The sequence below is a fragment of the Erpetoichthys calabaricus genome, chromosome 7, assembly GCF_900747795.2.
Source record: "Erpetoichthys calabaricus chromosome 7, fErpCal1.3, whole genome shotgun sequence".
NCBI classification, from domain to species: Eukaryota; Metazoa; Chordata; class Cladistia; order Polypteriformes; family Polypteridae; genus Erpetoichthys; species Erpetoichthys calabaricus.
In genome coordinates, this window is record NC_041400.2 from 145,678,703 (window position 1) to 145,694,905 (window position 16,203).

The window sequence follows — 16,203 nt, forward strand, 5'->3', positions numbered from 1 at the left end:
CCCCCTTTGAGTTTTCAGTGTATCATTTTACATATTATGGGTATGCTTGTGGGTGTGTGAGGCTCGTCTGAGTGTGTTTTTGCGTTTGTTGATGCTGTGTGTCTGCGGCCAGGCATAACCTGTGAGTGAATGAACACTTTCTTATCAGATTTTTCACTCTCATTACACTACGCTGGAACCTCACTGATTTAGAAAAAATTGGGTCTTGGGAATTTCCATTTTCTAATACTAACAACAACAAAAGTTTATTTAAAAAAAAGCCTCAAATGAAAATTTAAAAAAATATATGAGTTTCATTTGATGTGTTTCAAGTGTACTTGTAAGTTTTGATGTGTGGCGCTATGAATTTGTAGCATAACATTCTCAAACCCGCGTAATTCAATTTAGCATTGCAGAGCTGCTACTTTGTTTTCTGTAAAAATGCTGTATATCTGAATTGGTAGAAATAAAATATTTAAAATATTTATTTGTAACATTTTATAAAATTGGCAATTATTTTAAATATAAATATATTATTTTAAATTAAAATATTTTAGCAAGCTAAGAAATCTTCAACTTAATGTGTGAAGAGACAACACATCCACTTGGAAATATTCATCCATGTCCAGCCTTCTGCACTCAATGGATGTTTATGCTGGTTTATTTCTGTTAAATGAGTATTGATGTTGCTTTTGTTATTCATATAGCATGGAGTATAGATAGATGTGCAGTGGGCGGTCACAGTTTTACCACACGTCCATTGACGTCTAAGGATGCCGTGTATAATCAGATGCTACAGAAAGATTTTTTCCATGCAAAAGGTTATGCTTATTTTTAAAACATGCAATATTCTCTTTGCATACGTGACACACATTTATGTGTCTAATTAGATTTTTTAGGAGACTTTTCAGCTGTAAATAGTTTATTGTAAACAGACGAGGTTCATGAGTGTACCTCTAATTTTTGCAATTTAAAATCATGGCCCCTACTTTGAGTGCCACCTTTCACTAGACATTGGATTGGTTTAGAAATGTGACCATCAGTGAGCTATCTAATTGTTCCCACCCAGTTTTAAGCAAAATTCACTTATGGTTGTCTCTTGACAAATATGTTATATGCCTAGCTTCAGTGAGACTAATGCATACATCCATCCATCCATTTCCCAACCCGCTGAATCCGAACACAGGGTCACGGGGGTCTGCTGGAGCCAATCCCAGCCAACACAGGGCACAAGGCAGGAACCAATCCAGGGCAGGGTGCCAACCCACCGCAGTGAGACTAATGCATCCTAGAATAATGCAGTTGTAGTTGTTTGTTATGAGCTACTGTAGACTAGAGCAAAATGAAAATGAATGTACGATTCTTGTAATCAAGGAGGATCAACACCTTAACAATAAAGGTTATACCTCCACAAAAAAAGTACATATCTAACCTTCATTTACAGTTTTATTTTTGTAGCCTGGAGATGCCTTTTACCTCTTTCTTTCCATTTACTATGCATACTGATGCAGACCTTTATAAAATTCTTCAGAATAATCAGGCTTACCAAGACAGTTACACCAGGCATGTCAAACACGCGGCCCGCAACAGAAATCTGTGCGGCCCGCATCACAGATCCTAGTTAGCACTAAACTTGCACAAAATGATTACTATCGTTTGCGATTGAATCATTCTGCATCTTCGGTGTTACTTATTGACATTTCTTACTTCCGCCTTCTGACAAAAGCGTGTTTTCCCATGGCATTACGGTACCAGAAATGTCATCTGCTAGTATAGTTGCAGCTGCGGCGTCAGCTTCTTGATACCCTAGGCATGACACTGAAACATCCCCCAACTCCCCAACAGAGCCTTGACCAAAGTTTAATGAGCCGCGACGTCGCAACTGAAGTGCTAGGCTGCAACTACTGGCTGGGCTGCTGAGGCTGGCCACTGGGCAGAGCTGACCATCACGAGTAGTAATAGCTCGCATATTTTCACGTTTTTTTGCTCTAGTTTTACGTAATTTTGTGCTAGTATTGTAACGAACAGTTAGTGCAGACTACAGCTGAAGATCTGAAGTGGACGTGAGAAGTTGGTGAGATGTTTATTAGCTCATTTTTGTGATTTTGAGTTTGTAAAATTAGTGTAGGTCAGGGGGCTTTTTGCATATCGGCTTATTTTACAATATAAACTTTGAAGTAAACTTAGTAAAATAAAATTTGATTTTTGGAGGATTTGTTTTCTAACTTGAATTACTGAGCAATGAATTCAGTGAGCGTTTTCGTGATTTCAGTTCACACGAACAGGACTTTGCGCTGTTTACGTCACCATACTCTTACAACGTTGAGAATGCGCCTGAGAATAACCAAATGGAACTGATTGAACTGCAGTCAGATTCTATTCTGAAGGCAAAATACAATGAAGTTGGTGTGCCAGGCTTGTATGCTTACCTGCCACCCTCGTTTTCTATAATGAAAGCTACCAAAACCCCACATCGCTCAAGACTTACCATCGAGCACCTTTCATCCCTCATAAAAGTTGCAGCTGCACAAGATTTCAAGCCTGATATTGATGAACTGGTTACTAACAAGAGATGCCAAGTGTCGTGACAAAAGAAATAGATCTCAGACAGTAAGACTCCTATATAAGGACCTAGCCAAGAGGCTAAGACTCTAATTGTATGCTGTTGTACGAAGATTGGAAATAAATTGCTTTTCTTTAAACTTTCAGTGTTACATTTTTTAAAGTTTTCAGTATTGCAAAGAAAGCTACAGTAACTTTGTATAATAGTATTTGTTACAGTGCGGCTCGCTGACGCACATATGGCAGTCGAAGCGGCCCACCAATGGTAGTGAGTTTGACATGCCTGAGTTACACAATACAAGAGAGTCGTGGTCTACAGCGGTCTCATCTTACAACGATTCCCCCAATATGAATGAGCACATAAAACCCTGAAATTTTTCTTTTCAGCTGATTTATTTTTTTACTTGTAAATGACACAAAATAGTTTTGACACAAAAGAAGATGTAGCAGTCATTATTAATGATAAAGAATAGTACTTCAAAGTATGGGCATTGTCACTGTGTTTTAATCATTTTGTGCTTTGTCACCGATTGTAACTGGCAACATGCACAGTAAGCTTAGCCACAGGTGAGCAGCTCAGTCAGCAGTTGTCTGTTTAGCTGAGCGACGGAAACCACTGTTTGTAATTCCCTAAAGACCCTGTCACATCACATGACTTTTCCAGCAATTTTTAGTCACAGATTTCATTTGCATAATCATAGCAAGCTGGAGAACCCCGTGACTGCCTGCTGTGTGGTCTGATATCTCCAGTGACTCAGTCTAACCAGTCTGTGACTCAAGCAGGTTTGATTTTGTCTTTCGCCATAGGGGTGGGCTCTGTATGTGCCAGAGCAGAGAACCAAAGAGTGTTCACCTGGAGGTGCAATGCGTATAATGCAGCTATGAGGAAATATTAACGCGACTGTTTTGGACCTCACAAACAGAAGAGAGGCTCATCTGTCTGATATCTCGTATTTTATGTGCCAAGATGGAATGAGTAAAAAAGAAAAAGGGCAGAGATTACAGCTGAACGTGCCACATGTATGAAGCGGATCTATCAGGCAGCACATTATTGGCGGTCAGAAAAAGGAGTGACCTTGTGATGGTTTAGAAATGTGAAACTGTTCTGAAAAGTCATGTAATATGACATCAGTTCAACACTTGCCAGTCATCACGTTTGACATCCCTACCAACTGAAAGTCATGTAATATGCCAGCAGTTTAAGTTTGTGTTTTAGCTGTTGTACTTCAGCCAGGGTTCCTCCCCTGACATTCCTGTTTAATGTTTTTTTTGTCCATTAGCAGTATTTTGTTAGTGTTAATATTGTTGATTTTTTTATATCTATGTGTTTATGCATCTTGTGTTTTGTATCATGTGTTTTGTGGGTGAATCCTCAAGACGCGAGATGACCTGCACATCACCACAAGGGACTGCCTTTAGCCCTGTAAAGAAGGGGCAACCCACAGATTTTCGCGGTTGAACCGAATGTGATTGGCAGTTGTTGAGTGTTTCTACTGTGATTTGCTGTGCTGTTGATGTTTTCTGATTTATTGGGTTTTTTTGACTTCAGCTCTTGGATTTCATATTTTTACTTTGTTCACCTTAATTGCCTTTGTTGGAAACTCCTTTTTTGCCTTTAGTGCTCCAGGGAGCTTACCTTTTTTCCAGAGAATTTTTTAACTAATGAAAGTTTTTATGTTTAAAGGTAATGTGTTTGCCCTTATTACTAGCTGGGGTTTGATGGTAATATCCCCTTCTAGTGGGCATTTTTGTAAGTTTGTGGGACTTAGGGAACTCTCAAGAATCACAATTAACTGTGTCATCTCAGGGAACATAACTGCAGTGACAGGGAGGTGACATTCTGGGAGATCCCTCAGTAAAAACAGCACATCTTTGCTGAGGGTTTAATCGCCTGTGAAGTGGTGGATTTCGTGCCATCATTGTTGCTTTTCCAATTCTATGAGATACTGTATCAGTATTAAAAAAACTGTAGAATGTTTACACATAAGGTCAGCAAGCTGTACATGTCTGTGGTTCATTTTAGTTTATATTTTGCATGATTTGAAGTACTGTAGTATTGCTTCACTACAATTTTATTAATAGGTTTGAAATGTGTTACTGTAAAATAAATAGTAAATCAGCATGCACTCTTGCCAGTTTCTCCATTAAAGGGCATTTTCAGTGTTGGTGCCAACTTACATACAAAATCAGCAGATAGAGAACTCATTCGTAAACTGAGTAATTAGTAAAATTCAGTTAAGGTACATTTCAAGAAAGATGTACTAGATAAAACCAGAAATGCAGGAATAGAGAAACGAGAAGAGGGAGCTGTTGCCTGTAGCTTCTGTTGTCTATAAGTTTTACATGTGTAATTTTTTAAATAGTATGGCCTAATTGGTAGTTATGGGATCAACCAATTATTTTTTTCTTGACTTAATATGTCCGCATTGTAAATTACCTCATAAAGCTCATGAGATCACCATTTCAAGCAACATAAACAACATTAAAAAGCCCTTAGGCCATCTCTTTCATCCAGCTCTGTAATGCTGATAATCCAAACATTACTAAGCCTCCCCATATCTTCTGTACCTGAAACGTTGTTTGCAGCTCATGTTTTCAATTTTGAAAGCTTGTAGTTGTGAGAGAGTTTGATTCTGCAACATGAAAATGTAATTCTTGCCAGAAGTATTTTGATCCTAAATGTCATATAGATGATTCTCATGTTGGAACAAGAACTTGTGTCTCATGTTCGTAAGAAATTGTATTTATTGGAGGCAAAAAATGTAATGCTCTTTTTTGGTTAACTCTTGCTGTCTACATTGTCTTCAGTATTCAAACACCAAAACATTTGAGAAAATATAACAGGCAGTCTTTTTCAAACCTGCAATGTGGCCACCACGATAATGATGTAGCCAGGAAATTATCATCCTTTTTAACAAAGTTAAGGTAGCGGGCCCTCTTTGAACCTTCTCAATAGAATGAGATGCTTCTTCTAGACAACTGTATTCAATTACTGTATAGATGGTAAGTCACACATTCTGTGGTGGGTTGGCACCCTGCCCAGAATTGATTCCTGCCATGTGCCCTGTGTCGGCTGGGATTGGCTCCAGCAGAGCCCCGTGACCCTGTGTTCGGATTCAGCGGGTTGGAAAATGGATGGATGGATGGATGGATGGAAGTCACACATTTGGTGTATTTTAATTGCCACCTTTATTTCAGTTATGCTTTTGACAATGAATACAAATGAGCGACATGTCGATGATGGCAAAAAGCTTACAAACATGATCCATTGGTACAGCCAATCTTAATATAATGTAAATGTTCCAAAATTTACAGTACATCATATTTCTGAAATACTTCTTATATTTCACATGGTTTAATACTGACAACAGTAATATGCTCTCCTCGACATCCTCTAATTCCTGCTTCACATTCTGTCATGGTTTTGTTTGAGTTGTCCACTGCCATCTTGATGCAGACGTCGGCACCTTTTTCCTTACACTCCTTGATTTGTTTGCATTCGCATGTGTTGGTTTGATCTGAGTAAAGAAATGACATGAAAAATGGTGAGGGTTGCCATTCCCTTTTACTATTAATAACATGTAACCAATATCTACAAACCGTTGCATGACTCCCAGATTTCGCAAGCAGCACAAGGCCGACTTTGAGCTCTGGATATGCCACACGTGTCATCTTCTGTAAGAGCGTACTCTCGTCCAAGACATTGTAAAGTGTGTATCTTACAAACGGTTAGCTTCTCTGTTCGGCCAGTCTTAGCATTGGTTGCACAAACTGCCAAAGATGATCTGTAGGAGAATATGATAATAAATAATATTGTTTTGAAAAATATTTAAAGACGGTATACTGTTATAATTTCACATTAACAATACATCGAGTAGTGATATACAGTGCTATAAATGAAATGATCAAGAAATGATGTAAGCTTTGTTTTGTAAATCTTGATAGTTACCAACATATTCCCTTGTTGGAAATTTTTAAAAAGTTTTTTGTTATGTGATTTTATAATAGAAAATAAGAATACAGTACTGATACTAAAAGGTCTAAGATAAGTAAAACATAAATGTCTGAATGTTAATTTAGCTAAAAACAATACAAGATGGCCACGTTCAAGTCTGTTAGCTGACCTCTTCCACTGGTAATTTAGCTTAACAGAAGTGCCCTGCTCACAAACTCTGACATTAACGGGATCACAGTAATTAAGGGTCAATAATATGGATATGAATTTTTGAAATTAGAAGGAAATGTGGCAGACACTTGCATGATAAAATACTCTAAAGGAACTGTGTAAAGATCTTAATTTATATTTTCTCGCAGAAAATTAATTTTTTATGTATATGAAGGATGTAGTTGCTATATATATACTAAACTGGAAGGTAAGCTGGTCTTTTGGTCAGAGTTGGATAAAAGGAAATGTTTCATCCTGAGCTGAAGTATTTTGTGGAAGCCTTCATGTTCTTTAAATAAAACCAACAAAATATTAGTGAAACACAATCTTCACCATTTAAACCCATATTTGAATATTAACACACCAATTCATGCTAACTGGTTCTCTATTTTCAAAATAATTTACTCATGGAACACATTAATCTGGCCTGGACACGACTGGGTCACCCTGACAATATTTTTATAACTGGTTAAAGTTTCCTGGCCTCTAATCTTAGGGACAAGGGGGCTCCGCCCCCTGCTCGCTTCGCTCGCCTACCCCCGGTGTTGGGTATCCTGAAAAACATTAGTCGAGCTCGTTCGTTTTGGAGCCGTGCCCGCTTTTCCCGCGGCATTGCAGACGCGCGTTGTAGGCGCCTGCGTTCATTGAATTTATCCAGGCGAGCTCGTGTTTGTATATCCGTCATTCGAGCTCGTTCGTTTTGAACCCGTGCCTGCTTTGCTTCCGCAGTTTCAGACGCACGTTGTAGGCGCCTGCGTTCATTGATCTTATCCAGGTGGGCTCGTGTTTGTATCGTTGAGCTGTATTGTGTTTGAATTTGGTGTAAAGCGTTGAGCGGTTTATACAATCCCAAGCAGCACATTATTCATAACTTCACTCCGCAGTAGTGCCACTCACAATATGGCGGTGACGCCTGCGCCTTCCGTACTATGTTGGGTGTCACTATGCTGTATAGGCGCCTTTGCCTATCGTACTTTCCCGTGCCTTCCGACGTGTGATGTAGGCGCCTGCACCCTCCGTACTATGTCGGGTTTGCCTCTGCTGTGTGGTGTGGACGTTTAGGGTTCCGTATTCTCTGGGCTTGTTGTTGTATTTCTTATTTCTGTTAGTTGAGCTCTTTCGGTGTTGGCGGTGTATAGCACGTTGTAGGCGCCTGTGCTCTCCGTACCATCTCGGGTCTGATTATGCTGTGTGTTGTGGACTTTTGTGGACTCTGTAGTGTCGTTACCACTTTCCGTACTATCTCGGGTTTGATTTGTGAACCTTTGTGTACTCCGTAGTCTGTCCCGTTTCACTCTGGGGCGGGGAGCTAATTCCTTGTTTTTGTGTGGCGCCTGCGCACTATGTCTCCTGCGTCCATGGGCATGTACCTGCGTCCATATCCGGTTTACCATTCTCTGTTAGTAATATGGATGTGACAGGTATGCAGTTTTTATGACATTATGCTATGTGCACTGATCACTAAGACTGATGGGTCTGCTTGTCTGAGAGTGGACGTGGGACGTGTCCTAATTAGGGGCCTACAGTGACTAAAATTTTACTGTTGCCCAAAGGGAATACTATGCCAGTTCTGGATGTTATCCCTGACTTCTGGGTCTAGAAATGAAGAAAAGCAATAAAAACAAGTGAAGAAATTCCTAACCAACCGGGCCCCAAATGAAATGACCTCATCTTTATGGATGACTGCTTGTTCTGATAACACTTACTTGCATTCATAAGGCATTTTACATACGCATGTGGACTGATGGAGCTTCTGCCATGACTGGCACTTGTCTTGGTTTTCATTCTTAATGCCAGGTACTGAAATACATCAGATACAGAGAAGATTTAATTTCATATAGTTGTATTAGTGTCTTTATGTTTCAACTTGATAAATAATTCTACTACAAAAATGATCTTTTATGTTCTGCCTATTTATAGTAGCATTTGAGATTAAACTTATCCATCCGTAGTGCCGCTTTTAATATTATTACCTATTCCTTGACTGACTCTTTTATCCAAGGTGACTTACAATATTTGAGATACAATTGGTTACATTTCTTTCGTTTTTTCCAATTGGAGCCCAGGCAGGTCAAGTGACTTGCTCATTGCCACATAGTGTCAGGAGTGGGATTTGAACCCACAATGTCAAGGCTTGAAGTCCAAAGCCTTAATTACTACACCACACTGCCTGCTTACTTGAACCACTTTAGTTTTGGGAAGAGAAGAGAAAAGCTTCAGACATTTTTCTGTTTCAATTTACATTATCTGAACTATTTTTCCTTCTGACTAGTCTGCTTTTCTCTTATCAGTTCCTTGACATGCATGACAGGTTAATAGGTAACTCTAAACTGGCCTGTTGTGTGTTGGTTTTTAGGTGTGTGTGACTATGTCTCATGATAGATTGGAACCTCATTCAGAGTCCTACCTTGATTTTGGTGCTGCTAAGGTAGGCTCTGACTCCCTGCTACACTTGAAATCTAGAAAGAGGCTTCAGTACATGGATGGATGGCACTCTACGTAAATCCTTACCTGTCCTGCACCGAATCTCACTGAGGCTAGGTGACCAGTTCATACTGGAGTCACACAAAATCTCTGACGCCCCTTCAATTGTTTGCCCTGCTGGGCAGGAAATGGTCAATTTCTCTCCTATCATGTAGGTTTGCTTCCAGGGGTGGACCGTAACATCAGACTCAACATGTGGAACATCACAAGAAATGCCTGCAAAAAATGAAATCCAAAAAGCTGCTAGAGTTTAGCCAGCACGGAGGTTACACCGATGATGAGAAATATAATACAGTGCCAGAGGCAATACTTAACGTTTGCAGTGAATGGGGGGTCGTGTCCAGTTCAGATCTTCACTGCATTCTGCCACAGGATCCCCCATAATATAATAACCTTCTATACATGAATACACAGCTTTACTGCCAACAGGGTAGAAGTTCTGCGGTGTCTGTTTGTTAGGAAAGAAACAGAACAGTGTGCTGGTTTACCAACATTTGTTCCTGGACAGAGTTTAACTTTTGGAATATATTGTTTTAATTCAATAATAATAATATTATATAGACTCTTGAAAATCTTTTTGTAATAAAGTGTTTTGTAACATTTGTGCATAAACACTATTGCTACACAACCTTATTTTTACAAAAGTGAGCTAGCATCAAGTTTAATTATAGGAATCACAACTTGACTGGCACACACACACACACGTATATATATATATATATTTTGTAGAAAGGTGCTATATATACAGTACGCCTGACCAGACACAGATTCACACTGGAGGCACATGTATGAAATAAAACAAACTTATTGTCTTCAGCTGGAGGGCACGTCTTCCCCGTGTCTCCCAGCCACAACACAGTCCCAAAGCACCAATACAGCAATACCACACACTTTCTTCTCCTGTACCACCACTCCTCCCAGGCAACCTTGTCCTCCTCCACCGACTCTGGCCACTGAGTGGTGGTTGCTGGCCCCTTTTATTGGACACCTGGAAGTGCTCCAGATGTTTGATTGCCGACATCCGGCTGCACTTCTGGGTGTGGCGAATATGCTGCCCAGATGGGCTCAAGAGTCCCAGCTACAGCACCCCCTGGCAGCGCCTGTGAGACCATCAGGGCTGCAAAATAACTCCAACCCCCATGAAGTCCTAGGGGAGTCTGAGGCACCGCTGCAACCCAGGGAGGCTGCCATCTAGCGTCCAGGGGGAGATACTGGGTTTCCTATCCCATGGGCCCCGAACTCCTGCCACAATATATATACTTTTTTTCCTGAACGGCCCCTCATAATATACAGGTATATATATACAGTTAGGTCCATAAATATTTGGACAGAGACAACTTTTTTTCTAATTTTGGTTCTGTACATTACCACAATGAATTTTAAATGAAACAACTCAGATGCAGTTGAAGTGCAGACTTTCAGCTTTAATTCAGTGGGGTAAACAAAACGATTGCATAAAAATGTGAGGCAACTAAAGCATTTTTTATAAACAAATACATATATATATATATATATACACACACATACACATTATATACATATTTCTCTCTCTCTATTATATATATATACTAGCAAAATACATGCGCTTCGCAGCGGCGAAGTACTGCTTTAAAATTTTTATTAAGAAGAAAAGTAAACGTTTTTAAACTGGGAAAATATACCAATAATTATTTGTTAAGGATCTGTTTGTATACCATGTTGTCAGTTCGGCCCTCCGGTTGTAATATGACCAAGCTGTGCGCTGAGCTTACTCTTGAGCATGCAACGTATAGTTGGCCATGTGAAAAGCAATCTTGCCTCAAATCAATGCCAACCTTTTGTAGGGTCTGTCCCTGAGACTTATTAATTGTCATTGCGAAGCAGAGCCTTACTGGAAATTGGAGGCGTTTGAATTGAAATGGGTTTCATCGATAACTTCGCATCCAGCTTTTGAGAGTTTAAACATTCATAAACATCAAAGTGTCCATAACTCAAATCGTCACCTGTGAATCTAAGATGTTTAAGAGGCATTGGCGGTTGTCCAAAGGTGTAAAATATTTGGCCATTTCGGTACACTTGAAAGCGACAACCGAACAATTCAGTGACAGCCATCAACTCACATGCAGAACCATAGGTGAAGGGCTTAAGCATTTCACTCTTATAGTGCTCCTGTGTAGTATAATTATCTCCTGTACCGTTATCAGTCCACACCTTGAACCTGTCCCAGTCATTCAATACATAAGACACAATGTTCCTCCGGATATCAAGAGTGAGCCTGATATGGCTGTGCAATATGTAACACAGAGAATGGAAAAGGCAGCCGCCATCTCCAGACATGGAAACCACTCGGTAAGTGACAGTTCTTTGATCGATGGTGATCACCTTGGTAGACATGTTAATGGGGGAACGGTTGGAACGATAAAGGAAATGGGTACCTGAACAATATAAACTAAGTAAAATTCTAACACAATAACTATAATCGTAATAAATGAACAATAAAACAGCGGAGAAGCTGTAGATTAAATAACAAGGCTGCAGTTATCAGCAGGGAGACGTGAATACCGTGGCGAAGCAAGGAAGGGAATGAAGAGACCGGAGCGATGGACGGCCTTATATAGGCAGGCAGCCAACTACGTGGGGGGGGGGGGGGGACCCAACGCCGCCTCTCACGGCGACCGAGCTGCGGGCTATGGACGTATATATGTACATAAGTAGGATTCAGTTAGCGCTGGGAACCCGCGTACCAAATTTCTTGAAGATGGGCCCATAAGTAACAAAGACCGTTGGAAAGTTCAATATGGCGGCCGACGGTGGCGTCATACCACCGAAATAAGTACGTACATCGGTTCCGGTTAGTGCAGGGAAGCCGCCTACCAAATTTCGTGAAGATGGGGCCATAAATAAGAATGTTTAACATGGCGGACGTTGTCGACCGTTATGACCGTTACTCGCAAAATTTCAAAATGAAACCTGCTTAACTTTGTATGTAAGCTGTAAGGAATGAGCCTGCCATCAGCCTTCTACCTACATGGGAAGTTGGAGAATTAGTGATGAGTGAGTCAGTGAGGGCTTTGCCTTTTATTAGTATAGATACACATAATCTATATCTACCTATAGACAGCAGTGTTTTTGTTAAGGCATACAAGGAAAAATCTGAAAAGCCCTTAGTGGAATTTAGGATTGGGTGGCAGACAATCCTTAAAAACTAATTGCATATTTTTAAGAGTCACAAGCATATTGGTAAATATTTACATAATATCATCAACTATTTGTAACATAAACTTACAATATAATCTAAAACTCACTTTCAGAAATTTGTTTAAAAGTTTGAAATTATAAAACAACAATATTGAAATGACAAAAAAAAAAAATTTTAAGTTAGTTTGTCTGCTTATTGTACTTGTGGCAAAATAAACTATTTTTTAAACAAGGTAGAAAATGTAAATATTCATTGTTAAATTAACATGTCCGTTATCCAGCTTTACTCTGTTGCATTGTGTATGTCTTGGTCTGTCATCTTGCTGCTTGCTATAATATCATTCTTTATGTTGTTGCAATGTTATTGTTTCCTTCTTCTTCTTTTCCTACTACTACTACTTTAAATATTATTATTTTTATCTTTATGTTGAAGCCTTAGCGTTAGTATAAGAAAACTACAAAATGTCATCATGAGCACCATTTTGCAGCTCTGGGTGTTGTAAAATCATGACGTCATTCATTCTCAAGCGTGACCTCCTACTCCGAGCTGAGATTAGGTGTAGGACGCTGCATAACTACTTCTCGTGTTCTACTCTGAGGTAAGACTAATTTTTTCCTTGTCAGACTTTTAGTGTAATTCCTGTGAGTAACTCTGAGACACCTGATAAATACAAACAGGAAACAATCTCCTCCATACCCTTGAGACTGTGCTGGGAGACACAGCAAACCTTTTGGCAATGGCACGTGCCATCCTGGAGAAGTTGGACTACCTGTGTAACCTCTGTAGGGTCCAGGTATCGCCTCATGCTACCAGTAGTGACACTGACCGTAGCCAAATGCAAAACTAGTGAAAAAACAGTCAGAAAAGATGAAGAGGGAAAAATGTCCGTGGCCTCCACCTGTTAAACCGTACCTGTTTTGGGGGTCGTCTCATTGGTGCCCCTCTAGTGCACCTGTTGTTAATTTCATTAACACCAAAGGAGCTGAAACTGATTAACAACCCCCTTCTACTACTTAACTGACCAGATCAATAGCCCAGAAGTTTCATTAATTTTTTTAAGCAGTGTAACTCTATATCTATATCTACACAATATATGAAAGTTGTTTAGTTAAAATAATGTATAAATAAATTAATGAGCAAAATTAAGGATCATTCTAAATAGCAGTTTATTAAGGTGTTTCTCCCAATGGGCCCTTAAAAAGTGAAAAAAACAAATAGTTGTCTACAAGTTACAAAAAAAATCAGACTAACACAACTGGTTCTACAAATTAACCAGTTAACCTAACCTGTATGCCTTTGGAATGTGAGAGGAAAGCAGAGAGAACATGCAGACTCCACAAGGGGTGTAAACGCAATCACCCAGAACTGTGAAGCAGTGGCGCTGACTTCAGTTCTACACTTAGGGTCAGGTTTGGTACGTGACGTCAGCGTCGATGTTTCAGGCTTGCAGCTCTAAGAGGATCAATATGCGTGCCTTGATGTTTCATGAATGGTTTGATGTGGTAAAGCAAACCATCAAACTGAAATGCTGACATGCGAGTGTCTTCCTGGCGTTTTTCTTCATCCATTTCTTGCATAGGCATAGACCTTACGACACCAGGAGATGTTCACGTATTTTACACAATTCAAGTGGAAACAGACTCACCTGAACAAAGCCATTTATGAGAGCTGGAGGAGAATGGCACAACTTTGTGGGGATAACAGATATGTCAAAACAATGTGGTTCAAGTTGTCTTGAAGGAAAAATAAAAAAGTAATAAATTAATATTATAACACAGTAGAAACAAATGTAAAACATAATATTGGTATTATTTCTAAAGCAGTCATTTATTAAAAATGTTTAAAGGAAAAGATTTAATATATGTGGAAAGTGCAATTAAAAAGCTTATTTGCTGTTGCCAGCTCTGTCTTTTCCTGACACATACAGCAGAAGTATGATTGTTTTCTGAACCTGCTCATTCAATTCACAAGGGGTCGGTGTCCATTTTGGAAACACAGGGCACAAGGGAGGGATTAACCCTAACTGAGATGCCACATCATCGTGGTGTTTAATCTCATGCACACTCTCACTGATACTTACTGGGTCAATCAACCTAATCTACACACCTTTGAGTCATGTAGAGTAACCAGATTTCTTGGAGGAAAATCCATGCCAACTTGGCCAGAATGTACGTATGAAGTCCACTCAGAGTGATGAGACTGGTATTTGAACCCAGTCATCTGGGGTTGTAAGGCAGCAGGGATAGCCAGCTCAGGAGACATTAATGTAATTTAATACTTTTTGATAGTTTAATAAACCATATGCATACTGTATGTGTCATAATAGCAATTTATGCACTACTATATGTGCTGCCCATCAAAGACAAGGTGAAATCTATGCAATGCATATGTCTCTGTTATATGCCATTTGGTATGGGATTCGTAAAAGCAGTGTTAATGTTTGTGATGCACCTCCTGTTGGAATGACAAATGCAATGCATTTTATTACTAAAAATGTTTGTGGTGCGCTATCCTTTGGAATGACAGAGACAAAGCATCTGGACAGACCCACAAATAGACACCCAGACACATATCCTTTTATTAAGGTAGATTAGCTTAAATGTTACTTTGTTGCATATTTATTCACACTGCAAAAAAAAAATGTCTAGAGGAAACTCAGTACTGCTGTAATGAAACTGGATCCTACCTTAAATATTCAATTTCATCATCATCACATGGCTGGGAGTCTGCACTTTCTCCAATGCAGAACTTGCCACCTCCTGCAGGCGCTGGGTTGTTACAGGATCGTCTTCTGGATCTTCGACCCTGAGAACAAGAACTCCAAGAGGACCAGCAACTCCAACTGCCATCAATTACCCCTTGACAAAAAGTAATGTTAAATAGTTCATTAAAAATTGTTTATTTATTGCTTTCTATAAATAATATCCATCCATCCATTGTCCAACCCGCTGAATCCGAACACAGGGGTCTGCTGGAGCCAATCCCAGCCAACACAGGGCACAAGGCAGGAAACAATCCTGGGCAGGATGCCAACCCACTGCAGGACACACACACACACACACACCAAGCACACTCTAAGGCCAATTTAGAATCACCAATCCACCTAACCTGCATGTCTTTGGACTGTGGGAGGAAACCGGAGCGCCCGGAGGAAACCCATGCAGACACGGGGGGAACATGCAAACCCCACGCAGGGAGGACCTGGGAATCGAACCCGGGTCTCCTAACTGCGAGGCAGCAGCGCTACCACTGCGCCACCGTGCCGCCCATAAATAATATTGTAATGTTAAATATTTCATTAAAATATTTCATTTATTGCTTTCTGTAAATAATGCTGTATATTAATGAACCTTAGCAGTTACATTTATTTAAGAGGAAAGTACATCACCTGCATTTATTCATCAAATTCATTTTAAAAATCATTAGCTATTATTATTGTAAAGCAATATAAAGCTCAATAAACTGAATATTTCTTTTGAAAGGAAGAGTGTGAAGTGTCAGACATACTGTATATTCAGCCACTCATTAGCATGTCCCATATGCTAGGGAAAGCACTTTCTACATGAATTCTAACAAAGTAGCAAAGAAATGGTAAATGAAGGAACAGAAACTCTCTCTTGCCAGCTGATTACAGTCATATAAGGCCTCTCTTCCAATCACTCTCAAAAACTCCTTTTACAGAATCTCCTAAAACTGCAGGATTTGCCATTCTCCTGAATGCATGGTTACAGAATATTCTGTATCTGTACAAAGCACTCAAGGTAACTGGTTTTGTTGTCTTACACCTTTAATCTATGATTCATATATTAACAAAGTGTACTAATGAAAACATCAT

General features: G+C 39.7%; 1 protein-coding gene across 2 annotated transcripts in view; it reads right to left on the reverse strand.

Moving 5' to 3' along the window:
- Positions 1-5,706: 5,706 nt before the first annotated feature.
- c7a (complement component 7a) overlaps positions 5,707-16,203 on the reverse strand; it is a 52,594-nt gene continuing 42,097 nt past the window's right edge. For both annotated transcript variants that reach the window (XM_051929611.1, XM_028805517.2), the window contains exons 12-18: positions 15,055-15,226; positions 14,014-14,101; positions 9,506-9,638; positions 9,218-9,406; positions 8,413-8,506; positions 6,142-6,326; positions 5,707-6,059 (exon numbers count right to left, since the gene is read on the reverse strand). In XM_051929611.1, coding sequence (XP_051785571.1) covers positions 5,881-6,059; positions 6,142-6,326; positions 8,413-8,506; positions 9,218-9,406; positions 9,506-9,638; positions 14,014-14,101; positions 15,055-15,226 — 1,040 coding nt within the window. In that variant the 3' untranslated portion in view covers positions 5,707-5,880. The remainder of the gene's footprint in view (positions 6,060-6,141; positions 6,327-8,412; positions 8,507-9,217; positions 9,407-9,505; positions 9,639-14,013; positions 14,102-15,054; positions 15,227-16,203) is intronic.